General features: G+C 38.6%; 2 protein-coding genes across 4 annotated transcripts; one reads left to right on the plus strand and one right to left on the minus strand.

Annotated features, from left to right (window-relative positions):
- Positions 1–8,524: 8,524 nt before the first annotated feature.
- On the minus strand, positions 8,525–15,569 carry CCDC122 (coiled-coil domain containing 122). The gene is made up of 4 exons (XM_052785633.1): positions 15,444–15,569; positions 12,731–13,129; positions 11,455–11,571; positions 8,525–8,704 (listed from the first exon to the last, which is right to left on the minus strand). Exons 1-4 carry the CDS (start codon positions 15,555–15,557, stop codon positions 8,525–8,527), a joined length of 810 nt encoding a protein of 269 aa, XP_052641593.1. The 5' UTR covers positions 15,558–15,569.
- A 1,131-nt stretch (positions 15,570–16,700) lies between these two features.
- LACC1 (laccase domain containing 1) lies at positions 16,701–27,385 on the plus strand. 3 transcript variants are annotated; one of them, XM_052786078.1, is made up of 6 exons: positions 16,701–16,908; positions 21,813–22,408; positions 23,687–23,868; positions 24,348–24,513; positions 26,422–26,647; positions 27,152–27,385. In XM_052786078.1, the coding sequence occupies exons 2-6, from the start codon at positions 21,841–21,843 to the stop codon at positions 27,324–27,326; spliced, it is 1,317 nt and encodes a 438-aa protein (XP_052642038.1). In that variant the 5' UTR covers positions 16,701–16,908; positions 21,813–21,840; the 3' UTR covers positions 27,327–27,385. The 3 variants fall into 3 exon arrangements, with proteins under 3 accessions (XP_052642038.1, XP_052642037.1, XP_052642040.1); XM_052786077.1 differs by lacking the exon at positions 16,701–16,908 and adding an exon at positions 18,286–18,527; XM_052786080.1 differs by lacking the exons at positions 16,701–16,908; positions 23,687–23,868 and having other exon boundaries at positions 22,292–22,408.
- The last annotated feature ends 190 nt before the right edge of the window (positions 27,386–27,575 follow it).

Raw genomic sequence — 27,575 nt, forward strand, 5'->3', positions numbered from 1 at the left:
TTCAGAAACTAATCGTCAATATTCTAAACCACAAAAGACAAGAAGAGAATACAGCAGAGTGGTAAGGAGGGAGAGTCTTTATAGACCATGAAACCATACCAGAATTATTTCTTACGACTTGTCTGCAGTGAGAGGCAGACTGCAGGGGAGCAATTGTCTTGCCATGGGAGAATTCAATTTCAGAAATGTAGCATGGAGGTCATACAACTTATTAGACTTTCTAAAATTATTCCTTGTGATACTTTAACACAGAAAGTATTACTGCTCTCAATACAGGGTAACTCAATTATGGTCTCACTATGATGGATAGAGCTGTATTAATTCCTGGCCTGGAGTCGGTGAGGGATAACTGGAGATGATAGATGGGATTTATGCCATGTAATTTTAATCATCTACCATGAGTTTAGAACTAATTGCCTTAGACTCCTTCTGCAGGTAACAGAGGGAAATAGGGACTGCTAGAAGGCAAGTCATGCCACCTTAGAGCCCTAAGATATTTCATCTCACCTCATGTTAGTTATCCAAAAGGTAGATTTCTTCCCATCCAGATCCCCTCCATAGTCAAAGCAAAGGGCAAGGCACCACCAGAATATGAGTTACTAAATTCTAAATAGGTGTCCAAGACAGACAAGGTGAATTCCCTGCACAGTAGCTGATGCTGCAAAATGGCTAATTTCCCATGGTTGATGAAAATTGTGAGTGAAGTTGGCTGGGGAGAAGCAAATAGAAAAAGGCAAATGAAAAATGGGAGTTCTATGACAGAAAATAAAAAGATGCTTAAGAAGCAAAGAGTACTCTACCAAGAAAGAGGAAATCTTTAGCTAAAAGCCTGCTCTGGTTCACTGGCAAATGGAAATGGCTGTTAGAACCAGCCTCCCACTGCTCCCCAGTGTAACATATGGAAAACATGACATGGAATGTAATATGTAAAGAAGAGGTTTACAGCCCAGGAAATCAATAGGAAAAGCTAGAGATATACAAAGAAAAATATGTGGCCAGCAATAAGACAATAAAGGGGGGGGGGGGAAGAAATTTTGAGCATTTACTAATAATGCCACTGTTGTGGTTGTGGTGGCTTAAAGATATAGAGCTTGGATACATCTTACTTAACTTTAGACATCAGAATATAGTTATTTACATCTGAGCTAGTGACCCTTCACTCTCTTTACGGTCAATTGAGAGAAATAGGACTTTTTAGGGCAAAATTCTTGTCATCCTAATGCAACTATATAAAGCAGTTCAGGTGAAACATCCCCTAGAAGTGTTTCTCTCCCTCTGTGACTATAAAGGAAAAATCAACATATGTAACTGGGAAAAAACTTCAGATACCCAAGTTCTCCTCTGCCAAAATGTTTGCTTGTTTTTCCAACTGCATCAGTTAACCTAATACAAATGCATTTGCAATTAAAGAAGTCTTAGCAACAGTATGAACTCATCCTTTGAGAGATGAGATGCACAAAAGGTAGATAGTGTATTTGTACCGCACCGGAGCAGGGCATTCCAATCCTTTAGTAACTGCAACAGATTATGACAAAACCTGAGTGTAAAATTTTAATCACGAGACCCAGATAACTTTTATCCAAGTTGGTTGAGAAGGCTTCTGGTCTACTGATGTAAATTATATATGAATGTTATAAAGTCAGGATTCAATAGATTAGAATTCTGTGCCAATACTGAAAAAGAGAAAGGTGATAAAAGTAGGTAATTACATGATGCTTAGTCTGAAACTGTCCTCCCTCTCTCCTCAAAAGCCCCTGCCAATGTTCACTCCTTCCCTCCAGAGCAGGTAGCCGTAAAATAAACCTTTAAATATGGGTAAACAACAGACTGGCTGTGCTATTGCTGCACTTACCTCACACAAAATAGGCATTTAACTGAGTCTTTTAAATTAAGGGTAGATGCTCTAGGATTCTTTTGTAGTGACTGGGAAGAGCCAGACTCTGCCATAAGGCGAGCGAGAACTGAATCGGCTGCGGGACGCCTTTCTCTTGTCAACTATATTGGGACCCTCAAGCGATAACATTCATACCTTATGGTTAAGCTTTCCGGAACACTGACCTTGAGACAGAACTGCAGTTTCAGGCCAAAAGATTCAGCCCAGGCAAGGTTATTTAAGAAGCCTGAAAACACGGGTTTACGTAATATGTTGTAAATTCGTTAACTACCACCTATTGTCAGCTTTAGTGAGGTCTAAGTCTGACCTAATATTTTTTAAATGTATTTTTCAGAAAACAGCAAGAAGTAATGATCTTAAACAGACTAGTTCTTACTAAGAAGAAAGTGACCTAAGGAAAAGTTTGTAGAAGACTGCTTTTAGCTCAGAAAAACTTTTTATTATTATTATTTTTAAGCAAAAATGTGAAGTCCTTCTATCTGTAGTGGACTTTGCATTATAACTCAGATCAGAACAGAAGGTCTGAGGAACTTTGCCAAATTCTTCCTCTTTTAAAAACAGATCAATAATTAAGAATAAATGAATCAAATCCTCCAGTTGTTTTTCGCAGCTGTAAGCGTTAGAATACACAGCATCTCCTTTTCATCCTGCCTTTTCAGAACTCAGATAGCATTTAGGGGTATTCATCATGTTCTGTAGAAATCTTAACTATTCTCACAGTATTGATCTTCAAAACAAAACAAGTATGAAAGGTGCCTTTACCATGTAAAAAGACATTTCACCACTAGAGGGAACTATTAGACTTTATTGTCGGCAACCGCATTTCAAACTGTGGGTGCTAGTTCCACTCCAGAAAAGTCTTCATAGAATCACAGCATCATTTAGGTTGGAAAGGACATTTAAGATCATCGACTCCAACCGTTAACCTAACACTGCCAAGTCCACCACTAAACCTTGTCCCTAAGCACCACACCTACACGTCTTTTAAATGCCTCCAGGGATGGTGACTCCACTGCAAGTGATATATTACGTTAACTAATATAATGTGTAGATGATAGAAAAACTTTGAAGCTTTTATGTGACATTTAGTCAGCAAGTATTGAATATATGTATATGATATTTGTAATAAAATAAGAGATTAAGCAGCTTGCTGGTCTTGGAAAGATTTAGAAAGAATTTTACTGAATTATGTAAAACTAGATAATGTTAAATTAAAAAGCTACTGCAAAATGTGGAAACACTTATGTAATTTCCAAACAGGAGAAAACTCTGTTCAACACAGAGTGCTGTCCTTTGCTCATTATTGTAGTAACCATTTTCAACCAGAATTATATTTAGTGACATGTTAAAGCTGTCTCCTCTGTCTGCTTTCATCCAGATGGGGAATGCGCAGTGCAATTATCTTTCTTTTTGGGGGTAGGGAGGGTAGAGATTTTCTTTGTTTATCTTGCTTTGTCCTTTGCAGTTTCTGGTTTGGGTTTTTTCTTTGTTTTGTTAGGTTGCTACATGTCGCTTCCTCTAAATGCTAGAAAAAGCCAAGTGAAAGAATTGAGTGCAGTACTTTATGCAGGCTGTGAATTGGTTTTGCTCAATCCACGTTCCTGAGGCAGTTCATTGCAGTGCCTTAAACCTGCCCCTGAAAAAGCGTTTGCCTCCTGCAAAGTAGACAATTAAAAGAAAAATATTTCAGTACTGCTTGGAATTCCTCAAGAAGTCACTGCCTCAACATGACTCAGAGCTACATGCTGCAGCCACATTTTAACAGAAGATCTAATAATTATTTTGCTAACAATATAGTCATGCATTTCAGAAAATGGGAAAGAGCTCTGAAAGGTTTTTTTTTCACCCTCAGCAGCATGACACACCATTGCTGCATAGTGCAGCCATTTCTTCTTCCTCTGAAGCATCGTGTATGAACCATAGTAGAATAGCATGCATTACTTACTGTCACACGCATGCACACGGCTCTCTGCAAGTGACTCTCCTGAGGGCCAAAGCAAACTCCGTAACAGAGGCAAAGCAGCATAACATTGGTATCTATCCCCAGCCCACCTTTCCTCTTCTGTTATGTATCGCATGTAGCCTTGATGAGAGCAAAGGTCTTAGCAGGTATGTCTCTATTATCTGACACATTTCCTCTGCTTCAGCATCTGAGGTTGGCGGGTCATGTGAAAGAGTTTCATGTGGAGCGTCAGCTTACAGCATGGGGAAATCCTTCCCTTTAGCACCCATCAATACATTTCTGCATCACATGATGCGATCCAATGGCTGTATTATTTCCCTGTCGAGTGTGGCGTTCCCCCAATATGTTCCTACTCATTTACACTATATGGTTTGAATAAATCCAGTTTCCTGTGCTTCGAAATTTTGCTAAATGGTGGGTAGGACTAGTTGGCTGGCAAGTTTTTCCACACTCTTATTTATTTACACGTCTGTTGCTGTTTGCTGTCTGTTTTGCTGTTCAGAGTAGGCAGTCACTCCCCGTTGCCTGCAGAGTACTGAAGCCAGAAGTTCCTCCCTTAGCCCCATGCCCATCCTCAGAAATGACTGATAGGGGTTTGGCAGCACGCTTCTCTACCGGGAGCTCGGAGAGAGCCTTACGTAAAGAACACAAAGTGCGTTCACTGAGTTATCCCCCGAAAAACACAAATCATTCTCCTACTGTCTGTGCTTGCTTGCTAAAAGAAAAAAATGCCCCAAGATCAACCTACTGCTGTTCAACATTATACCAAGAAAAATCTGCCTCAGCAGGCTGCCAGGATTTGCTGGAATTAGACGTTTTATAAAAAGCTACACACATTTCTTTTTTCATATGTTGTGCAGAATGCTGATAGTTTAGAGAAGGCAGTAATTTATATTTCCTTGTTTCACTGGAGTTTTTTCTCAGATGAGGTTTTCTCCCAGTTAACTGCAATTCACTAGCAAAATGTTTATGCTTTTCTTATATCTATTATCTGTTAAATATTAAATGCTAAATCTGAAATGCTGCACATGGTAAAATATGTAAATACTGTATGATACAAAGTTCTGTTTAATCAGAAGCGTGCAAAATGTATTTGATGCTGTAAAATGTGGTGTTTAGCACATGAAACAACTGAATGCAGATTTCAGGTGTACTCAGTAACTAAACTTCCACAAGTTTGGTGGATACTGAGGACAACCAAAGCTTCAAAGATTAGAGATGAATCAACTCAGGTATCAAGGCAGTTGAGTTAAACACATAAATAGTATGTTTATGTGGAAAGAGCGATTATAATTGTGGCATTTAACTAGGCCAGTGATGCAGGATGGCAGTAACAACCAGAGTCCTTATCTAACAAATTATTTCAGAGATTAAACGCTTTTTGTAACATGGTGCACTTTGTACTAAACATCTATATTAAGGAGTTCATACTCTATATAGTCAGCAAAGCATAAGTAAAATGTATTAAGGACTGGCTAACACATTTCCACAGATAATTGTTAAAGAAGCTCCAGCATATGAAGGGGGTATTCATAGTGGGACTCCACAGGTATTGGTATTAAGACCAATACTTGTATTTTTATTTGATATGGAATTAAAGATAAACTTAGTTCTAGTATAATTTTTTTAATTATGAGAGCAGAACAGTTATACATAGCACAGACGCACACAGTGAAATTAAATAACTGAACTATAGCTACATTTTGTGGCAGGAAAGTTAGGAAGCTGAGGTGTCTTTAATTTCCAAAGCTCCCATCATTCACATGGAGATATGGCTAAACTATGCAGCAGCTCCCTTCTGGCCTGCACAGGCGAGCTTCTTCTTGGGAAAACCAGGACATGAATTGGAGGGAATCACAAGTGCCCAGGGCTCTTTTTGATATAGAGTTCCGCTATTACCAGATGTAAGGGAATCCTCTATAGTTAACAGAGTATTTGAGACACAAGTGAGATAAGCTTAGTCCATTTAAGTATCTATACTGAAAAAGCAAGTTCTACACCAAGGAAAAAGGAGGAATACACCTTTGATAGCTGAGATCCCTTTAGTTCAAGGGCCCCAACAGACAAGACCATGAGCTCTCTTGCAAAGTACAGAGCAAAAAGGAGTATTAGACAACTTAGGCCTTGGATGACAGGAAGGCCTCTGTGTAGGAGAAGGCAACATTTCCTCTGCATACAGCACTAACGGGAGTTTACATGCAGTTCTTGTATTCACCTTTGTTAAATTATATTAAACAATTTAAAAACATGTACAAAAGAACCATAAAAGTAATGTGAGATACTAAAATTTACTGAGATTTATGAAAAGGAACAGGCAAAATGTAGGTCTAAGGTATTTACTCGATATGAATCGTGCTGTACGTGTTGATACATCGAAACTGCCCTAATACCCAGAGAAGTAATAATGAACATCTTCATCAGTCAAAAAGAAAAATAAAGGTTAATTTTTGTTAAGTTAGAAGGTCTGTATTGTTTGCTAGAGTTGTTTTCAACTGGTAATAAAATGCAAGGTTAAACTGTGATATTGTAAGCATGGTAGTAAGTGTCAAAGTACGTTCCATTGAAGTAATTTGTGTAGCTGATAAGAAACTTCTTGCTGCATTGACTGCTGTGATTGAGAAATAATTAGAAATGAAATATAAAAACAAGAAAATATCAGTGGTAAAAGGCACATTTAAGGGCATGCAGTCTTAATATCCTGAGAATTTTGGATGTTGTACCACTTTTGGAGGGATACATTAACCTAAAGTTCTTGGTCAGATCTGACAGTCAATAACTTTGGAAGGCTCAAGCTATTTAATTCAGCAAGAAGACAGTGCATAAGTATTTTTACAGAGAGGATAGAAAGTACACTCATTTCACCGGATGGCTGAATGAATTTAAATTAAAAATTATGCAAAACAAGAGTAGTTAATCACTGAAACTACCAATAAGGCAGCAAATACTCCTATTTTTCAAGTCTGGATCCATTTCTAGAAGATACACATTAATCAAATGCAAGATGTTTTGCTGTGTGTGGGGATAAATAGTTGTAATGTTACGGTAATGTACTATATACATGATAAGACTCAACATGCCGTTGGTGCTTTCTGGACTCGTCAGCAATGAATGTGTGAGTCACTTCAGAACACAAAGGTAGTTAAGATTAGGGATTAGTTTTAAGATGTCTTTCTTTGTCTTCTTTTAAAAAAAATTAGATTAGAAAAGTTTTAAGCCAGCAAATTATTCGTATCACATTACTGTTTCTATAGCATAGGATATTGAGGTTTCATTTCTACATTATTGTTTTAATGAAAGTAACCTGGTTGATAGTATTGCAAAGGAAAAAGACCAGGCCAAACAAACCCAACTCTAACAATGTTGAGAGAGAGCCTTCATGAGTCAGCTTATTGCTTAAAGTAACTTTATATTAAGTGAAATAACATATCAAGGGAAATGTAAATATACATGAATATAAGCATGTTCTAACAATTAATAACAGTATTGCATTTTAAACTTTGCTTTCCTAAGCTAACAATATATAGGCAGCTTAAAAGTTTCCACAGTAAATACTCAATTTGCTAAAATGTTCATTTTATATTCAAGAGTAAAGATGAATCTAAATTATTCAGGACAACACCTCAAATAAAAAGCTACTTTCATAGAACAGATAAACGTTACAGGTTACGTCCATCCAGAACTATTACCTTAAGTAAGAATAGAGAAAGTACTGTACATTCCTCAAATGCCAAGCACATCATAAAAAGAAGGCAAAGAAAAAGGTCTACTGTTCACTACTATTTTAACAAGAATTTTTAACAGGTGGTCATTTATGTAAAGAATCACCTTACCAAACATTAATTACTTAGATGTTAGATGTCTAGTACTAGTTAGTTAAGATCCTCTACACAGTAAGTTGCTCTATAATCAATCATCTATAATGCATTCCTATTTTTAGAGGGTGAGTTGCTCCATTTTAAAAGCTGTCCAGATACAGTCCTCTCTATGTATTCATTCCTCTTTGCTAACATATATTAGACGAGTTGAAATCAGATTATTTGAAGCCCAGTTCTGATCATACTTGTTCCTAAGCCTTTTATAGCTGGACAACCTATGTCCTCCTTGTTCCCCATGCTAGGACATCCTGGCAGATACAGGGCAAACAGGCTGTAACATCATCTGTATGAATTTCCCACACAGCAAAATACAGGCCATTGGAGCTTTCAGAGTTCCTTAGTAGGCTGCAATACTAAGGGATGTGGATAAAAGATCCAGAATTTTGGTATCCCAAGAATGCAAATATACACTGATACCAATTTCTCTGTAGGAAAAACTATGTAGATCTCAATCTTCAGAGATGTAATCAAATAAAAAGGAACTCCTCAAATCTTATTTGGTTGACTTCAAATGACTTTTCAGATGAAATTGGCAGATATTTTGAAAACACCTGGAAATGTTAATAACTTTCTTCCTGAACAGCCTCTGGCTACAGTAAAAAAACCCAAAGTTATTCCAAAGCATTACAGATTGAGCACAGCCTAGTTTAGGCCACAGAATGAAAGGGAGCAAAACTTTAAAAAGAAAGAAATGACTGAGCTGTGGCCCAGCTATTGGGCTATTTACTATTTGTAGCATTTCCAGAAAAAAATCTCCTCTGTCTGGAAAACACTACCCACACTGTAGCTTTGTCAGGTCTGTTTTATATGCCACTTTGTAACTAACTCCACTACTCCAAGACACTTTCTTAGTTCTGCTGCCTTCTTCTCCAACTGCTGAATATTCCACTGCCATTGTCTTTTATTTGAATGGAGTTTGTTCAGTTGGCAATGCAAACGTTTTAGAATAGCATCATATCTTTTATTCTGTACCTAATAAAATAGAATAAAATTCACTTCAAAATTTCTCTCAAGTACAACTATTTACAGAGATGGGTTCAGCTCACCTAACACTCTCTAAGTGTAGATTCTGACATTTGACCAAGTCATTCCATGTTCACTGCTGAAGAGACACAGACATCTAGGAAACAATTCATATCTGACTTATTTCAGATATCTGCTTTAGGACAATATGAATAGTGCCTCTCTTTCCTACTAAGGGAAAGAAAAGCTCTGTCCCACTAAGAGCTTAAGTAAGTGAGGAGTTAAACATGCGTATCTGCTCTGTAGATGTCTAAAATTTAACAAAGTAAATCCCACCCAAAGAGTCAGCATGTCACAGCTGTGGCAACACTCTGTACATGGAAGATTTCAGGCTCCAGAGTGAGAGGTGAGAAAGGAAGAAATTTTCATTCTTTGACAAGTGTGTTTGGGTATAAATTAGAATACAAATGAGGTAACCTAGATGGCTGTAGTAGCATCTTCACCATTGCACTGCACTCAAAAAGGTATGTTTTTCATAGAAAGGCAATATTGCAGCAATGCAGTACTGTAACAATTTTGCCCTCATTCTTACCTTATGTGAAGAATGGCTGCTGCAGACGACCCTCTGAAGATTTGCATTATAAAGTGTAAAAGCACGAAACATTCATTACAATAAAAATAGAAATAATGGGTATTCACTTAATGAAAATTTGGGCTTACTTACTTACCCTAGTTTGAATGGCATATGAGTGGTAGTGTATAATTATTCTTGTGTCTGCTTATTGAAATGTTATTACACTGTATTTAACACACACATGATGGTGTACAGCTGCATCAGAACTAGAGCATTGCCAGTGACTTCCTGTGAGACTTACTGCAAAAATTTCATGTATAATTAACTCCCTCCCTCCCTAATGTTTTATAAATTACACTGCCTTCTTTTACTGGTGATGGGCTGTCTTTATTCATGTTGCCTGGCTCTCCACTATAATCCTTCACAACTTTTCAAGGGATGCTGTCAGATTCACTCTGCTCTCAATCAATTCACCACCCAGTCTGTATTGACACTGGGGATTGCCCCAACCCAGACACAGGACCTTGGACTTGGCCTTGTTAAGCTTCCTGAGATTATAAGGGGGCCAGTTCCTTTTGGCCCATGCAGTGCTAGAAGCTGAGAATCCATGCAATATGTAAAAGTCCTATGACAAGTGACAAAGCCTTGAGGTGGGGTCAGCGCGCAGATTAAGACACCTAGCTTTAGAGGTGTATGTGTGACCTACACATCTACATTCCCGTTTTGATCAACAGAAATCTAGCCAATGCATACTATAAAGTCTAGAAAGACCAGATTATGCAGCTCACCCTACTGTAAACACCTACATATGGCCAACTGAATTGATCTCTAGAATACATCAACTTCACTGACTACACCTCCAGCGATTATAATGGGAACCTGTCTGACTCATGCGTAGCCACCTGCGTTCAAACAACCACACTTAGGTGTTGGCAGTCTGTAGCCGAATCCCACCACTGCAGCTCCATGGAGCCTCATCCATGTGTCTAGTATCTCACTTTATTCCCATGCTTAGCTGGAGTATTCTTTCCTGAGTTGTGCTAAGGACTACTGGGTATTAATGTCTCTGCCTGTCCATTGTCAGTTTTCATATTAAAAATTGGATTGTTTTCCAGAGAGCTCTTAATAGAAAATAATACCCTGAAAGATTCCATTTTTAAACCTGCTTCCTTCTGAGACAAAAAGATCGTATAATCCAAACAACTGAAGAACAGGTTAACCTTCACTATTTAATTAAATTGATTTCGATAACAGAACAGAACATTATTTCTAGGCTGCCTAATTTCACTTTGGGTTTAGAGAACTTTCTTAGGAGGATGTTACCTTGATAATAAGATATTTTCTCAGATGCTGAATAGCATAGACCTATTCTAAAGTGGCTGTGTTTTGCTTTTCAGTTTAAAAATTCTCTGCTGTTCCCTATCACATGAAAAATGATTCTTTTTTCCTCCTACATTTTACAATGGGCAATAGTGCTAACCTTAGATGGGTTAATCTTTATATTATCAAGCTTTGTTCATTAAATTTTGTGGCCTTTATTTGAAATAACAAGATAAATGATGTGAAACTTCCAAACTAAAAACTATCTAGACATACAAAGTATTTTAGTAAGGAACAAAATGTAAAATACAGTTCAATTATTTAAAAAGAGAAGGTTTTAACTATTAATCAGAATTTTATCTTGGCAGCTAATTAGGAGCTGCTGTGTTATCCCTAATTTAATGTCAGCTCAAATTAGGGAGATTCATGGGAAGTCCATTTTCTTCGTGCAATTGATTCTCCCATTGATGAGTTATCCGGAGCCATGAGACAAGTCATGAATAATCAAGCCAGTACTGAAATTTAAAGTATTTCAAAAGTATTACAGAAATAAAAAAACATGCATTTTGCTTTACTACCATTCAGTGACCTCTTTCTTTTCAGGACCTCATTCCAAAAGTTCACGGCTGAACTCCTTCTTAAAAGACTTAAGGAAAAATGTTCTTAACTTCAGTTTTTCTCATTATAGCAATTAGTCTTTCTAAAATTCAGAATTTATCAGTATCAAAAATTTAAGATAGCATGGTTACTGTATATACTTGAATAATCTATGGCCAGCAACAGTATATAAAATACTTCAAACTTCATTTGCACTATCTACATTCTGTCAGGAGAACTGTAATTATATTTTATTCAAATGACTCACCTCAATTTCTTTTCTAAGCTTAGTATGCTTTTTTTTCTCTTCTTCCAGCAAATCTGTTTTTTTATTAATGAGTTCTTTCAATGTTGTGATTTCCCTTTTTAAAAGTGTAATTTCTTCCTGCAGATGTAAGTCAAGATACAGAAATCCCCTCCTTAAAAAGTTGCACAGTACATCTATTAAACTTATTAAAAATGTCACATTATAACAGTCTCACTTCATTAACAGAGATGAGATAAAGATCTATAATAAACAACTTCACATTAAAATAATTAATAATAATTTAAGAATTGTAATTAACGTTAATAATTAAAATAATTGATAACATGGCTTTAGATACTTAAGAAGATATACTCTTAATCTGAAATATGCAAACAACTACAACAATACAGGAATTTGAACTCATGTTGATGGTCTTAATTTTGTTTAAAATGCAATTTATTGCAAAACCAAAGAATATTTAATGTAATACTTGAGACTGATGTTTCCTTCTCAAGGGAAATACAATGCTAATGAGATTTTATTTATCAGTACTTAAAGATTTGCTTGTACAACCAAGTTTTCATCAATTTACACGAACAGAGTAACACCAGATTTTTAATAATGCAAGTTGTATCAGAGTTGAAATCTGTGACCCCATTTCAACTTCATACTCGCGTTTGTTCATATATTGGTAAAGTTTTGTGGTGAAAAATTCCTACATGGTCGTTTTTAATAAGTATTGCAATTAGGGTCAAGTAAAAACAACAGTGTTAGACTAGAATACCAAAACAAATACATTTTTCCTCTTTCCTTCCTTCTATCACTGTCTCATCAAATCTACCTCCTGTTGGCAAACAGCTCAACTGTAGTTTGTTACCTGACAGCAAAGTTTAAAGAATACTGTACTCTGACATGAATAACAACATGGCAGTGTTCCACAGAGCTCTGAAAAGTGTCCATGTCACTTTATCCAACAACCCAAAGAAGCCCACAAACAGTCTGGCAATGATACAGTTTAATTTACAGCTCTGTAATTTTCTTCATATCCGAGTTCATTCAATCACATAGAATGAACCTGACTTTTACAATAATATACAGATAACAATGGCTGATGTTTCTTTTTACTGCATACTGAAGTCAAAATTTGTTCAATTAATGTAGCATTATAAATCATCTATATTCCCCGTAGTCAGTCCCTCATGAACCGTAAACATATTAGACAAAATAATCATATTAGCTAAACTATGCCAAAATTATTTCACACAAAAGGAAAAGAATCAGAGAGGAAATACAGTACCTGGACTTGTTTTATAACAGATCCTTCTGGATTCTGGAGGTCACACATTAACTCCTCTTTCTTTGTCCTTAATTCTTTAACAAAAGCTTTCTTTTTAGCAAGCTCAATCATAACTGGCATTTTACTTTCCATCTCCCAAAAGAGATGTTTATGAGCCTTTATTTTTTCTCGATATTCATTATTTCTTGCAAATGTTATCTCAAACTCTTCTTGTACTGTTTCTGCATCATGCCTCAGCTTTAAATTTTCAGAATATAGGGCTCTGACTTGGGCCTCCAGATTTTCACAGTGATATTTTGTCACTTCTATGGCATCATCTTGCAGATATATTTCCCTTTCTGTTGTCTTCGTTTCTAACAGAATAGAATCCATTTCTTTCTCTAGTTCCTGAAACTTTGCCTGTAAAATATTTGTGTTCACTTAAAAACGTTTATTGAGAGGATACTAGGTATCTAGTTAAACACTGTAATTTATATTTATTCAAGAGAGTCTTCTTTTTCACTTGTTTAACGTGGCTTGAATGGAAGATAATTAGAGTTCCATTTCCTAAAACCTTCACCTTAGAGGCACAATGCAAGAATACTACCTTAGACTTCTCCCTTTCGATTGAGTCTAAAACATGAAATAAAGTATCCTTGAAATTACTTTAAATTCCTCCTATTTGCAAGATGCATAGGATGTGACAGGTGAAACCCAATCCTAATGTTTGTTTAGAGCTGAAATCTGGTTAAGTCCTAATCAGACTAAAAATAACTAATGATGCCAAAAATCACTTACAAACCCACACAAACACATAGATGGGTGTTTGGGGTGATGGAGATTAACTAGCCTGCTCTACTGTAGTTTTTAACGCCACCTTCATCACAGTAGTATTTGAGAGTAGGATTAATCCCAGTTATTTTTAATCCCCTAAGAAAAATGCATCTACTCCTAAAAAAGCCTCTATGTCTTCTCACTGATGAGAAGCAAACAACTCCAGGAAGTAGTACTTCAACCCATCATAAGAAATTATAGAATCATCGAATCATTTAGGTTGGAAAGGACCTTTAAGATCATCAAGTCCAACCATAAACCTAACACTGCCAAGTCCACCACTAAACCACGTCCCTAAGCACCATGTCTACACATAAATCTAAGATGTGAGGGCTGAACTGCTGCCTCAGAAATGTTTATCTCTCTTTGATGACTACCGAGGAAGCCTAGATGACTAATACAGGCTTAACATCTGACTTGCAGGTGATGTAAGCTAGCTATGATGAATCCCACCCAAAGCAACAGCCAACAGTAGCGCATTAAGTGAGCGAATTAGCACTGTGATTTATGTCACCTATTATCTTCTCCCTAATGGAAGCATTACGAGTGCTATGAAATCTCTTACTCAATGTCTTGGAGAGATTAAGACATTATTAACTGTTAAGAACTAAAAGTTTCTGCTAACTTTTAATTTGGAAATCTTGGGCTACAGTTTTAGCAGGATTTGTACCACTGCCAGCCACCATTTACTGAGGACAGGAAAGCAAAAGACCTCAATGGCAAAGATCTTCAATTCTGGAAAGGAAATTATTGTTTTCCATGTCTTCTGTCACGTGTACACATGGGAATAGATGTAATGATGAAAAAGCAGTTCTGCATTCTGACTTTAAGTTCCTAATTATTTAACTTTGCTGTTCTGCTAACATCAATGTTTGTATAGAATTGCCTAGGGTTTGGGCTTTTTTGAAAGAAAAAGGAAAAGGTGTGGAAGAGGAAGAAAATAAATGAGCTAACTTAATTACCTAGGGCTGTAAAGTTCTGTGGGTTTTTTTGAAAACTGATACCTTTGGCTAAATTGTTTGACCACAAATTAATTGTTGCAGCATCATCATACTATATTACGGGATGGTATATAATTAGGAGAAAGTTTCTTGCAAGGTGTGGTCAGTCAATTGACATTCCTAAGCAACAGAAGTTTTCACTGCTCCTTCAGAGAAGTTATCTTTGCACAAAATTTTAAACCTCAATTACTTCAGTTATAGGGCTATTCACACACATTATAACTGGAACTCTACTACTTCCGTTTGCATTCTCCCATGCTCAAAAAACACCCGAATGCTATTCTGTCTTTCCTCAGACTTAAGTGTAAGTCTCTCAATAGAAATTTGATCTCAAAGGTTAAATAATAATTGAAAGCTTAATAATTTCTGTGGGAGATTAGAACAGAAATTATTACATAAATAAAACTAGTATTTAATGACTATTTAGGACACCCACTTCAAACACACAGAAAAAAAGTATTTTGTGTGAAAAAGAGACTAAGAAAAAATTGTAAGAGTCTGGTGAAAATCTGCCAAAAAGGATGCTTTTAAAATCCTTTTTTTCCATTAATTTCTCAGGAAATCACTATGAAAAATTCAAAGAGCTCTAACTTTGTATTGAGTTTTTGTGGGTTTGCTATCTTGGGGGTTTGTTTTTTTTCAAAGAAAAAATAAAAGCTTCTGCTACAACCTGCTCTAATGAAGTCTTACCTATGTTGCAGCCTTACAAGTAACAATACACATACACAGTTTTGGCTAAGTCTAAACGCCACACACAGTAACAGAACAGCTGGTTTACACTTAAATGCAAACAGTCAGAAAAAATGAAAGTACTATCAGGTTCTCTTGTTCATAGGAATACTTCCTCATCTAATGAAAAAAATTAAATTAATTAAACTACTCTAAACAAGGTTTATCACCTGCAATTGGAAAATAACTGTTTTGCTTTTTTCTATCTCTGACACTTGTGAATGCTGCTGCTCTGCAACTTGTTTTACAACTTCAATTAGTGATGGAGAATTTTGCTTGGCCATTTTAGGCAAAAGTGCAGACCTATAAAGACAGAAAAAAGAAGTGAATTGTTTTATCTTCATTCTATTTAATCCCTAACTGTTAATGAAAGAGAACAATATTACGGGCTTTCCTATGGGATCCCAGATCAACACGTTATTTCATTTGGTTCATTTTTTTATTAAAAATAACAGGTTACTAATGGGTGGTATGCTCAAAGCCAATGTTTGAGAATTAAAACTCTTTCTTGCAGAATTTTATAAACTAAACTATTGCGATGCTCTTCTGCCTTCTCTGTAGGACAGATCCTCAGTTTGTGAATATAGTCACAGGTCTTAAAATCATCTTAAGAGCATCTTAAATGCATGAGAGCATGCTCTCATATTTAGCCTGACTATTTAAATAATTGCAGTTACCATACTGCAACTGCCTGCTATATTAACTATTAAACTATCCTTAGTGTAAGATAAACTAGAAATTGAGAAAGCTGTCACACCGAAAGTTGCAAACTACTATCACTGTAAAGATCCCGCGCTCACCAGTGATTAGAAAATATTTAATACTATTTTGGTATCCCTTTGGATAGAATAATTCAGAAAATCTGTATTGTTATATAAAGTGACACCGAACTCCCACGAAAACGCAGTGAGTCCGGCACGAGCGCACCTTCAGGCGCAATATATTAAATGGCACTCAGCTGACCCACGAAATGTGCCTGCGGTAGTCCTGACTAGGAAACCGCATCTATCATCTTAAGTTTAGGGCTGTCGCAACGGTTGTCCTGGCACCCCTCGCTTCACCCCTCTATCCCACTCAAGCACTCCAACCCCCCCCCCCAACACCAACCACGCCTGCCCCCCCGCGGCACACAGTCCCAAACCCTCCAAAGGCACCGAAACACGAACAGAGCGGAGCCGGGCGCCCTGACACGACCAAGCCATTGCTTTTCGCTACCTACCCTGCGGCCGCTGGGCGGGGAAGGCGAGCAACCCCGGCCGTCCCCTCACACAACGGCCGGCCCCTTCCCGCCCAAACCGCGGCGGGCGCCGCGCCCGCCACCAGCCAGGGAGCGTCGGCCAAGGGCCGGCCCGGCGGTGCCGGGCATTAGGGGGGTTTAAGGGAGCGTCGGAGAACTTCAGCGAGGGAAAGCGAGCGGTGGAGGCGGCGTGAAGGGAGCGCGGCTGTTGTTAGCGGCGGCCGAGGGGCACAGAGAGCCGGGAGAGGGCCGGAGGGAGGGCTGTCCCCGGCAGGAGACGGAGGAAAAAAAGGAGGGAACAACTCGTCCTGTCAGAAGTGGGGTGGGTGCTTCGCGGTGGGGCCCACAGCGGTAGCGCGACCTGGCTCGCCCTGTGGCTGAGGCAATTTTGCTTACCGGTTTGTTTCGCTGCCTAATTGATTGTATTAAACCACATTTTCTGTCATAATTTGGTAGTGTTTGATATATGCTGCAGAGAACGTAAGTTTTGCTGAGCGCCAGTGGGTTACGAGAAAGAAGGTGGCCCAGTTTCTCCTGCTCTACACCGTGCCCTGTTTTATGGCCACGGACTTGTCTCGTGCCTGCTCGTATTCCTCTGAACTCCAGGTTAAGGAATTTTAACCCTAAATCCCACAAGTTTTATAATTTAATTGCTTATCTCTGCATACAATCTGTTCATGTCATCCCTTTTTTGAAATGGCAGAAGCTGAATATGGTACTTCAGCTGGAGACATTAATTTGTCATTTTTCAGTATTGGTTTGTATCCTGGATGTTTTCTGACCTTTTCCTTATCCTTTCTCAGCATTCTGCACCAAAAAATAACCCCAGTAATTATTGTTTCTTAGTCTGGTTGAAGGAAAGAAAATGGTTGTGTTGGTCTCTCTCCATCAAGTCCCCCTGTTAATTTTTAATGATCTAGTTCAGGCACATTTGACAGTGGGGTGGGAAGCCTCAGAGATAACCGATTTCTGCAGACTTCATGAAAATAGGTGCCTGGGTGGGGAAAGACAAGATACCCGCATCGGTTCCCTTTGGGAGGGAGAGCCAGGAGGATTCAGCCCTCATCCCTCTGCCCAGCATATGCTGGAAGGAAAAGCAGGAGGGGAAATGGTGGGGGACTCCCAAGGTGTGTTCTGGACCTGACAGAAGTGTAGGTTTACTGGAGCTGAAGGGAAGGGAGGAACAGGAGGATGTAGGACAGCAATTTAGAGGAAATCTGATTTTGTTAATTCCTCTGTTCATGAAAAAAAACCTTCTTTTTTCTTCTTGTCCTTTAGTTGTCATATACTTATCTGTCATGACTGATTTTAGCACAGTTGAGAAAATGTATTTATTATCATATAATTCTTGGACAAAGCCTGATACAAATCCCTAATGCCTCCACTTGCCTTTTGACCTTTGCATTTTCCTGTCAAAACATTCAGACTTTTTTACAGAGCTCTGCGAAATTTCTGACTGTTCCGAGGAGAAATCGGCATCCTCATTTTGGGCCTGTGGCCTCTCGTAACCTCTCTATCTGGGTCCTTCTGAATATACTTTTTGTTGACTGACTGCCACATTCTTCACTGGAACATGCAGTTACAGCTCAGAAAAGGAAACTCTTTCAGTCCGCACAAGTGTTCCTTAAACTTCTTTGTGTTCTTGTTCTGTTTTGCAGTGCTGTACATTTCTGAATCTGAGATTGTGCAAAGCTGATGCATTAGAATGTATGATTACAGCAGCAAGTTACGTGGCAGGGTTAATGCTGCTTCCGGGTTTAACGCTACCCTGGCACTTAATCATGTTTGTGCCTTTCAGTACAGTTTGTTATTTCCTGCAGATACTGACAGCAACAAAGCAGGGTCTCATCATAAAGAAGAAATACAGGTTCCCACTCCAATCTTACCTAGAGTAGGAATTTCCATCTTATACAAATCAGCTGCAAGACTGACAGTGAGAAGTGAGATATATAAAGCTGGTAATGTGTGTTTATATCAGAAGATATTTTTCAAGCGTTTAAAAGGATTGTCTACCTGTGTAAGTAAAATCCTGTGTTTTAAACTTTGAGTTTGTTTATGAAAACTGCATGCAGTTCGATATTTTCATTCTAAGTGCTGATTTCTGTTTCTTCAACCTTGCCTAAATACCCGTAAATTAAAAGAGGCAGAATGTTTTATTTTAATCCAGTTTAAGAGGTTTTTATGTATTTTTTTCCCCCATTTTTTTGTCTTTGCTGTTATTGAAATTTTGTTACAATTGTGCTCTTATCCCTGTTCATTTGGGCTGCTTTAATGACCTGTTTTCTTTCTCTGGGCATCTCTCTCTGGCACATGTTAAATATTTCTTGCCTTTTTAATTTTCACAAAACCATGTCAGTTCTCTGAGTTTCTGTAAGAAGATAAGGTGACCAGTAGGATTCAAAGGTGCAGGAAATTGCCAGCAATCTTGTCTTGACCAACAGTGACCTTTTAGAATTAGATTTCTGGCATTTTTGAAAGTTGCTTTTCAAATCTTTTTTCTACCCTGAGCTGTCTTGTTCTCTGCAGCCTGGTTTTATTTCCTTCATTGTTTCTTTTCACTCTTGTTAACCTCCTCACCTCTCCTCTCTTCTCATTATCTATCATTTTCTTTCATTTTCTTTTTCTTGAAGTCTGTGCAAGAGAACCTTTTTACCCTCCAGATGTTTGTACTGACAGAGTTTCAGAGAGTGAGTGGAACAGCTAAGGGGTGGCCTTGGCTTCAAGTTTGTGCAAGTATTTGCCTTGCATTTTGTACTGAAATGAGCAACTCCTTAATAAATGCACTTAATCTTTCCTGATGCGGTTACGTGCAGTGAGACTTTCTGTGGAACGCTGGGACTGTAGAGCATGTTACTTAAAACCTAAGTAACCATGAATGCATTTCTCATAAGCTAAAACATTGCTGTGCTTGGCAAGCGTGTATTTTGATAAGGGTTTTGTTTGGGGTAATTAGAAAGCAGTCAAAAAATTTTATTATGACTGTGTCAAATTTACTTCTAACACCACTGACTTCAGTAGGACTCTGTGATGCAAAACTGGAAGGATACAAGGGTGAATCAGCCCCATTGTTTCTTTGTGTACATCCCAATAATTGCCCCTGTGGACTTTTTGCAATACAGAATAACAATGTAGACAGTTACCTCTCCCTCCGCAAACACTTTCCTTCTTTGGCGGTATTTTTCTGGGGAAGTATGAGGACAGCAATGAACTCTACTTACCTTCCACTACTGACATAGCTGAAGTGGAGCAATAATCTGTTTTTCCATACACTCCTCTCTTGTACGGTCTTTGCTGGGGCTATTAGCTATACCTAGTTGGGGATCATGTCATATTCTTACAGGCCTCCCACAGAGAGTGTCAGGGTAGGGAGGGAAATACCCTGATTTCCCAAGTCATGGTCTTTGATATGAGTCTATTTCGACACTGTTTTCTTAGCAAGCTGTTTTCTTTGTTGTCAGCTGTGTGTAAATAATACTTTGAGCAAAATCAAGTGTCATAAATTACTTGGCAGATGCTTTTATCTGCTGTCACATTTTGATACTCTTAGTTCACCTGTTTTGATAGTCACTAATTAATCTTTGTAAGTGTTCAACTCGCAGAAAGGAAAACATCATTTTCAGTCAGTATTATTTTTCTTCCAGTCTGGAGGAAAGAACAATGAAGAAAATACAGAATGTTTTCTGTAAAACCCACTCTGAATAAACGATCCATTAAAACTGGAGAGGTCTTTGACCTCTCATTTGAGTGTAGAAACTCTGGGAATCCATTGTCAACCATAAAATGCCAAGGAGGACACCAAGTCCACCATAGTGGTAGGCCTCAAGTACACACAGAAGCAGTATTTTTGCAGGATGATGAAGTGCTGTAAAGCCAGAGCATGCATGTAGTTACAGGAGAATGAGGGCTTGGGGCAGGAAAATAGTGCCAGGCATTATCTGATACGGTTAGTTCTGGTAGCAGAGCATTGATTTCAAAGGCTTAAAAGATTCTCAAGTCCTTTGTTCCTACAAAGATACTAATTTTCCTGCAAAGGAATTAATACTCATGCATGATTTGTTACTGTGCAAAAAAAAATGGTGGTGTTAAGGAATACTCCAAATGATTATGGGGTCTTAGAACTGGTGATAAAGCTGCATGTATTCCTCCTAGATCAAGCACAGTGCTTAGTCATGAAATCTGAATAGCCATCTGTTCAAGGTTCCCAAAGCAAGAGGGATCTAGTCTTTTGTTCCAGACCTCTGGAGGCTTGCACTGGAAACTGAAAAATTATCAGAGACAGAGAAAAGAAAATAAGACACTTCCTAGAGGATATGTAAAACAGGCTCTCATAGAAACAGAGAAAGGAAGAGATGAATGGACAAGTTTCCACAGGTAGGCAGCCTAGCTGGGCTTGGATCAACAAAGCCCAGGAAAGGGGAAAAAAAAAACCCCAAACACCAAAACTGGAATTACACCATGGGCCACAAGACAAGCTGTGAACTACAGAATGATTTTGGATAAGCTTAATTTCAGACCAAAGAGTGCAGCTAGCATAGTGAAAAAGCTGAGGCAGGAAGTTGTGCACAGTATTATATTCTTTTCATTTAGTTCTGTGTACTTCTTGCATACTAGGTAAAGTTTCAGTAACCTGTGCTGAGTTCCTGCGCATGTTGAAAAGAAGAACTATACCAATCATGTGCCTCTCCACACAGAAGTCAGAAATTAGCAAGTCAACGCTTTTGATAACGCGAAAGGGAGAAGTGCAAAAAGTCTTGTGAAGGCCTGTGGGAAAGTTGTCATTGCGCTCACAGCCCAGCACCCCTGCTGCCAGGAGGGGTAGCAGATATGAGCAATAAGTGTGTAAAATGCCTCCAAAAGAAAATTATTACAGAAACTCCTCCAGTACCAGCAAGCTGAGGGACCTCTGTATTTGGTTCCCCTCATGGGAGCTGGAGGAGGGCCCAACAGTCAGACATTAAGAAGGTCCATTAGGCTAATGTGGGTTAATTGATTCAATAAATCTAATGTTATGTACTAACCTTTTATCATCCCTAACCAGGGAAAAACCTGAGGGAGGCAGGGTGGTAGGGAAGTACCTAAATACTTTAATAAATACATAATAATTCCCATTTCTGCCACTTTTCTTTTGCTGCAATTTCTTTTGATGCAGTAAGGAAATCCTAAGACAGTAATTACTGCTATGCCACCTTCTCTACACAGTATCACTGAATGCATTGCCTTAATAACATAACTGTGTTTGGACTAATGATGCCATCTTGCCTTTTTGTTTGTTTTTCATGTTTTGTTACCGACTACTTGGCAGTTGCAGGAATCTTTAAATATCCTGGAATATGGTAGAAGCAGTACTGATAGATCTGTTCAGCCTGCCAGCCAACTTGCAGAGCAACATCCAAGGATTACTGCATAGCACGCTAGAAACTATTGAGAAATGCTCTTCCATCCCTGCTCCATTTGTTTATGTCATGTGTTCCCAGGGGCAGGGGAGCAAAAGGAACGGTGAACAAGAGTCCTTGCTTCCAGCTCTGAGAGATTTTCAGAGTCTGAAGAAAAGACTGGAGGTGGTACATGCTCTGACTACAGCTGCTGCTTTGTACGCCATCAAACAAAGACTGGATGAAAAAGACCTAAGCATCATTAAAATTATTCTCCCTACCATAAGAAAAGACTTAATGAAAGTGTATGTAGACCATCTCTTTACAGCAGTCTACCAGTTTGAATTTGAGGATTTACAGGTGGCATCTGATTGTAAAAACCTACAGATAGCTGAACCTCAGAGTGAATGGCAAACGCTTCCTACGCAGGATGTGGTGCTCATCCAAAGTGAGATTCAGATGTGCTTGGAAAGCCTGCCGAGCCTGAAAGGGGAGCTCACCATCCTCAGATCTTCCCTGATCCCAGGTAAATAGAATCCCAGCTAATAGATTTTATGGACTGTTCCCAAGCATACTTCAAGGGACTTGCAGAATGGGTAAGATCTGGAAATGTCTTCAGGCAGCAAATAACTCTATATGATGATGTAATAGTGTATCATGTCTGTAAGAGGGGGAAGTGTCAATAGAGATACAGCAAGAGACTGGCAAGTCTGTTCCAGAAATGGGGCTTGATCAGAGGAAAGAGAGGCCCAGGTTTAGTGAAAGCATTGCTGCAGACAGTGAAATCTCCTTCCCTCTGTGTGGGAATTACATACTTGGAGAGTTACCATCATCTTCTGGAAAGGCAGGACAAGAGTTTTTCCTGGTCTGCAGCCTCAGGCATGCCTCATTTATCAGACTGATGTCTCAAGTGTCCCTGCCATGGCATGACCCAGTTTACTGCAACATGTCTCTCAAGCGGTGTTATTATGAGGTCTCATGATTCAGGGGATTCAGGGGATTCAGGGGAAAGCTGAGAGGTTTGCTACTGCAAAAATTTGGAACTGTCCCTAAAAACAGGCCTGAAATGATCCAGTGCCTGAAAGGAACGTGGGTTACTTAAAGCCATCTTTGCCTTTGTTGCGCTTCAAGTTTTTGACCATGACTTTGAAAGGATCACACTACATAAAAGAGATTTTGAATCTCAACTCTGATTATGTCACTAAGGTTGTCAGCTATTAGGACAGCAAAAACACCACTTGTGGGACTAGCTTTCTGAGTTCCACTTTGCCACGCAGATCCCCTCCCCGCCATCACCCCCAAAAGCAGTGATTGCATTTGGTGCATGAGGCCACAGTAAGATCCATGCTGTCAAAACAGAGGATTTTTCAATAACACTAGAAATTCTCAGTGCTTTCAGTGTACTTCAGAAAGATGTTTGAGATTCTGTGTCTTGAGGACTAGTACTTCATTTGCCAAAAAAACTTGGGAGACGGCAGCTTAGAACATTTGTTTAAAAATCTACTGTCATTTTCCTTAGTGAGTTACCTCTTCTCTAGCATTTGCACTACAACTCTGCAAAAAGTCAGGCTAAATCTGCCAGGTCTCCTTCTTGCTCAAACCCCTCTACCTTAGCCTTGGAGGATTATGATTATGAGCAAAAAGGAAACTTAGAATCCTGAAATTTAAATGCCACAGCTAATATGAGGTAAAGCAATACTCAACTTGATTGGCTGATTCGAGGTCTCTTCAGTATAAAACCATGTTATATCTGGACTGGCCTTGTCTTGAAAGCAACTGTTTGTTGTCTTTTTTGCCTTGCCAGATGATATCTTCCTGCATGGCTTCACCACAAGGACAGGTGGCATCTCCTACATACCAACTCTAAGCTCCTGCAATCTCTTCAGCAGTTCCAAGCGGAGGGACCCACAAGTTGTTGTTAAAGAGAATCTCCGCCGGCTAGCTAATGCTGCAGGATTTAACCCAGAGACTTTTCACAGAGTCAAGGTATCTTATCAAACAATGGGTTTATGTAAATGGATCAGATCTTCCTTCATGTATCACTGGCTAAAACTGTAGGCCTTATTCTTGCCTTTCTCAGCAAGAACTTGTGAGAAGCAGGACAATTAAAACATTTATGCTGGCAGTTTATCTGTGGGAGTAGCCATCCAAACTATCAGCCATTTGCCACTATATGGAGAAGCAGCACTGTTTCTTCCAAGAATATTCTAACATTTAACTTACACAGAGCAGAATAATCAGATAAATGATCAGGGCAGTTTCTCTTAAAAGAAAAATACAGCACCACTTCTGTGGTGGCTTCTACTGACACATCTGTGTGGCATTTGAACAAGGGAGTGCCTAATTTCCATGCATGAGCAGCTGGTGCTGAAGAATGTTTCATGCCAAAGAAAAATCTTTGCATTAGTCAGAACTGGGGTTTTTGCTGCCATATCACTGTCCATGTTCTGGTTTTGTCTTGACAGATCGATCACGCTAATGCTGTGTGTATTATGGGAAAGACAGAGCCTGACAGTTATGATGGAATAGTTACGAATCAGAAAGGTGTTACGATAGCAGCTCCAGGTGCTGATTGCATACCAGTGCTGTTTGCTGATCCTGTCAGAAAAGCCTGCGGTGCTGCTCATTCTGGTAGGAATTTTAAATAACAGAGATCAAAGTAACTAGGAGACCACTGGAAAGGGAGTTTTGGACTAAGGATTATAAATTAGCAACGAAAGGAGCACTGAGTGAGAATGAATTAATGCAAGATCACGTAACAATATAGACCCTGTTTGTATCTAAGTTTGTATCCTCCCAAAACAAGATTAGTCTTAAGAATAGTTTGTTTCCCAGGCTATGGGTTTTTTAATTTTATTTTATAACTGTAATTATTATTATTTATGTATTTATAAATTTATTTTTCTGATCTGGTAGCCAAAACCCAATAATTTTTTTTGTGCCCTGTCTAACTTCATATGTAAAAACTAGCTATAAAGCCAATGCCCCCAACAATCATTCTGGATCAGAAGAAATGTTTGACCCAAACCAAATCAGAATAAAACTGAAGCAGGGATGGTTAGCACAACCTGGGGTTATGTCTGACTTCAGAAGATGTCCCAACTCGTAGGCTAGAATATGTATCCTGTGGTGAGATTTTCCTGCTGGGGCTGTTTCATTTTATAAAACAGGTCTGTATTTATGAGATCAAGGAGAATGCACAGCTGAGAGTTTCTCCTCAGCTTTGATGCTAGTACACCCCTTAATACAGCAGGAAGCTTCACCTCTGCCTAGAACTTGTGAATACCACCTAATTCATACAATTCTTCATACACTGAATAAATTAGCCAAAATAAATTCAAATTTCTGGGTCATCATAAGATGATTAAAATTTTTACTTTCCTTCAATAAAGTTGTTGTGCCCCCATGCCCCCCCCCCCCCCCCCCGGTGCCTAGCAAGCTTAGAGAAGGTGAGAGGAATGAGAATTGTGGCATACCTGTCTGGGAGGAGAGGGGAATGTTGTGGTTCTTAATGGGGAGAAGGGATGGAGAGAATTTTATCCACTCCTGAAAGTTTTAAGAGTTTTACATTGTAAGTGTTCAAACCTAATTATTGTAAAATATTTAAATCTGTAGTTGCTCCTTTCTCTGCTGCCTCTTCATTTATCTAGTCACTGACACACCACACTGTTCCCCCAGCCCACACCACTTCCTTCTCCAAGCATACCTCCCGGCTCTAGCCTGAACTCCTACCTTCCGTCTCCCAAGTTTTGGCCTTCATTCCCACATCACAGTCCTTGCCAGGCTTCCAATTATCTTTTCCTAAATCCTTTCCTTCCTGTCTGACCCCACCTCAGTTCATGTTTAACTTGAAAACACGTTGCTATGTATACAAATGAAGACAATTAGTTATAAGGTCATCTCAGTCTTTGGATGTAGAAAAGCAGAGGAAGAGTTATTAGCATATCCTATCCTTTGTTATGACGCACTCCCTGTGCAACGCAAAGGCTTCCTGGATCTCAAACTAGGATATGAGAACTCAAAGACAGGCTTTCTTCTGTCTATTCCAAACAACGCCAAAGTGCAAAGCTTGGCTTTCATCTATTTATTCCAAACAATGTCTCTAGCTTGAGCCTCTTTTTTTTTTTTTTCTAAAATAACACTAAAACCATTTTCACCATATTATAAAAATACACTTCTGAGTGTAATATATTTCTGTTGTCATATTCCATTTAAATGTTTCAAGCACAGAGGAGCTGTAAAGTATGCTCTAGTTGCCCAGACCAGGACACTGGGAAAAAGGAATTCTGGAATGCTAATCTAAACTCTTCTCTCTAGTTTCCATCTCCACAAAATGATGATATCAGCAAACTGACAGTCGTTAATGTATTGGGTTGGGTTTTTTTAAAAAACAATTATTTATTATTAGATATAATGATTTATTTTTAGATATAAATATATCTATTCATTTGTACCTTTAACAATAGCATTTATTTTAGCTACTATAAAATTAAAGAGACAATTTCTACAATTTTTTTTTTGACTTCTCATTTCTCACAGGATGGAAAGGCACATTGTTAGGGGTTTCGATGGCCACAGTAAATGCTATGGTATCTGAATATGGCTGTAACGTGAAAGATATCCTTGTGGTGCTGGGCCCGTCTGTAGGACCTTGCTGCTATAAACTTCCTCACGAATCAGCTAAAGAATTTCACAGAATTGATCCAAAGTGCGTGAGACTATTTGACTCTCCAAGTCCTTATATTGATATTAGAAGAGCAACACGGTAAGCCTACTGAGTGCATTTCCATGACATACACTTCTTTTGTGCTGAGCAGACTAGAGATAAAGGCGAAAGAACAAAAGATTAATTCCACATTAGTTATCAATAATTATATTGATATTGTATTATCCAGCAGTATTATGGTGAGGGTCCTCACCATCTTAAAGTACTCACTAGTACTTTGCAGATCAAGAAATGATACCTTTGAATGAATGGTATCTGCTCACTTTTGCTGGGTTTCAACTATTATTTTACTGTTACACTTTTAGTTTATGGATTATAGACAAATGTTCAAATTAAATGTGGTTTTACTGGTTGCATAAAAGCAATTATTTTTGTCTAATATTTGAAAAAAGAAAGTAAGAAAAGCAAATACAAGTCCCAACCACGATATTGGCACAGTTTGTTCAGTTGGTACTAGAGGTGCTATCTGAATGACAGTGTCTTAAGGAATGCAAAGATGTAAAAAACAGAAATATGTTTTCTGTTTCTATTTCTTTATTTCAGTGTTCTTCTGGAGAGTGGTGGGATTCTTCCCGAGAACATCCAAGATGATTCTGTCACAGACCAGAACCAAAATATCACTTTCTGTACTGCATGCCACCCTGAAAAATTTTACTCTCACTTTCGTGATGGCACTAACTTTGGGACACAGATTGGCTTCATATCAATCAAAGACTGAGACAGTATCTCCTACTCTCAAATAGTATTTCGACAATAAATCTGGTGCATTGTCTGACATCCTGCTCTCCTCGTAGAAGTTCTTCCTCCTTCTTTTCACAGACTTTCAATAGGGAATTCATGGGTCTTACGATTCTCCTGCTTCTTCCCTTCCCCCTCATTCTGAGGCAAGAATAAATGTCTAGGGTGGGGGCCCAGTAATTCTTGTGTGAGACAGAGTGCAAAGGAAACAAGGACAACCCACACCAAT

Source organism: Harpia harpyja, chromosome 4 (genome assembly GCF_026419915.1).
Source record: "Harpia harpyja isolate bHarHar1 chromosome 4, bHarHar1 primary haplotype, whole genome shotgun sequence".
NCBI lineage: Eukaryota > Metazoa > Chordata > Aves > Accipitriformes > Accipitridae > Harpia > Harpia harpyja.

Coding starts and splice junctions, on each gene's coding strand:
- LACC1 (XM_052786078.1), top strand. CDS start 21,841: ATGGTAGAAGCAGTACTGATAGATCTGTTCAGCCTGCCAGCCAACTTG. Junction 22,409..23,686: donor CAGATCTTCCCTGATCCCAG/GTAAATAGAATC, acceptor TTGCCTTGCCAG/ATGATATCTTCCTGCATGGC. Junction 26,648..27,151: donor GATATTAGAAGAGCAACACG/GTAAGCCTACTG, acceptor TCTTTATTTCAG/TGTTCTTCTGGAGAGTGGTG.
- CCDC122 (XM_052785633.1), bottom strand. CDS start 15,557: ATGGCCAAGCAAAATTCTCCATCACTAATTGAAGTTGTAAAACAAGTT. Junction 13,130..15,443: donor CAGTTATTTTCCAATTGCAG/GTGATAAACCTT, acceptor AATATTTTACAG/GCAAAGTTTCAGGAACTAGA. Junction 11,572..12,730: donor CTGTTATAAAACAAGTCCAG/GTACTGTATTTC, acceptor TTACATCTGCAG/GAAGAAATTACACTTTTAAA.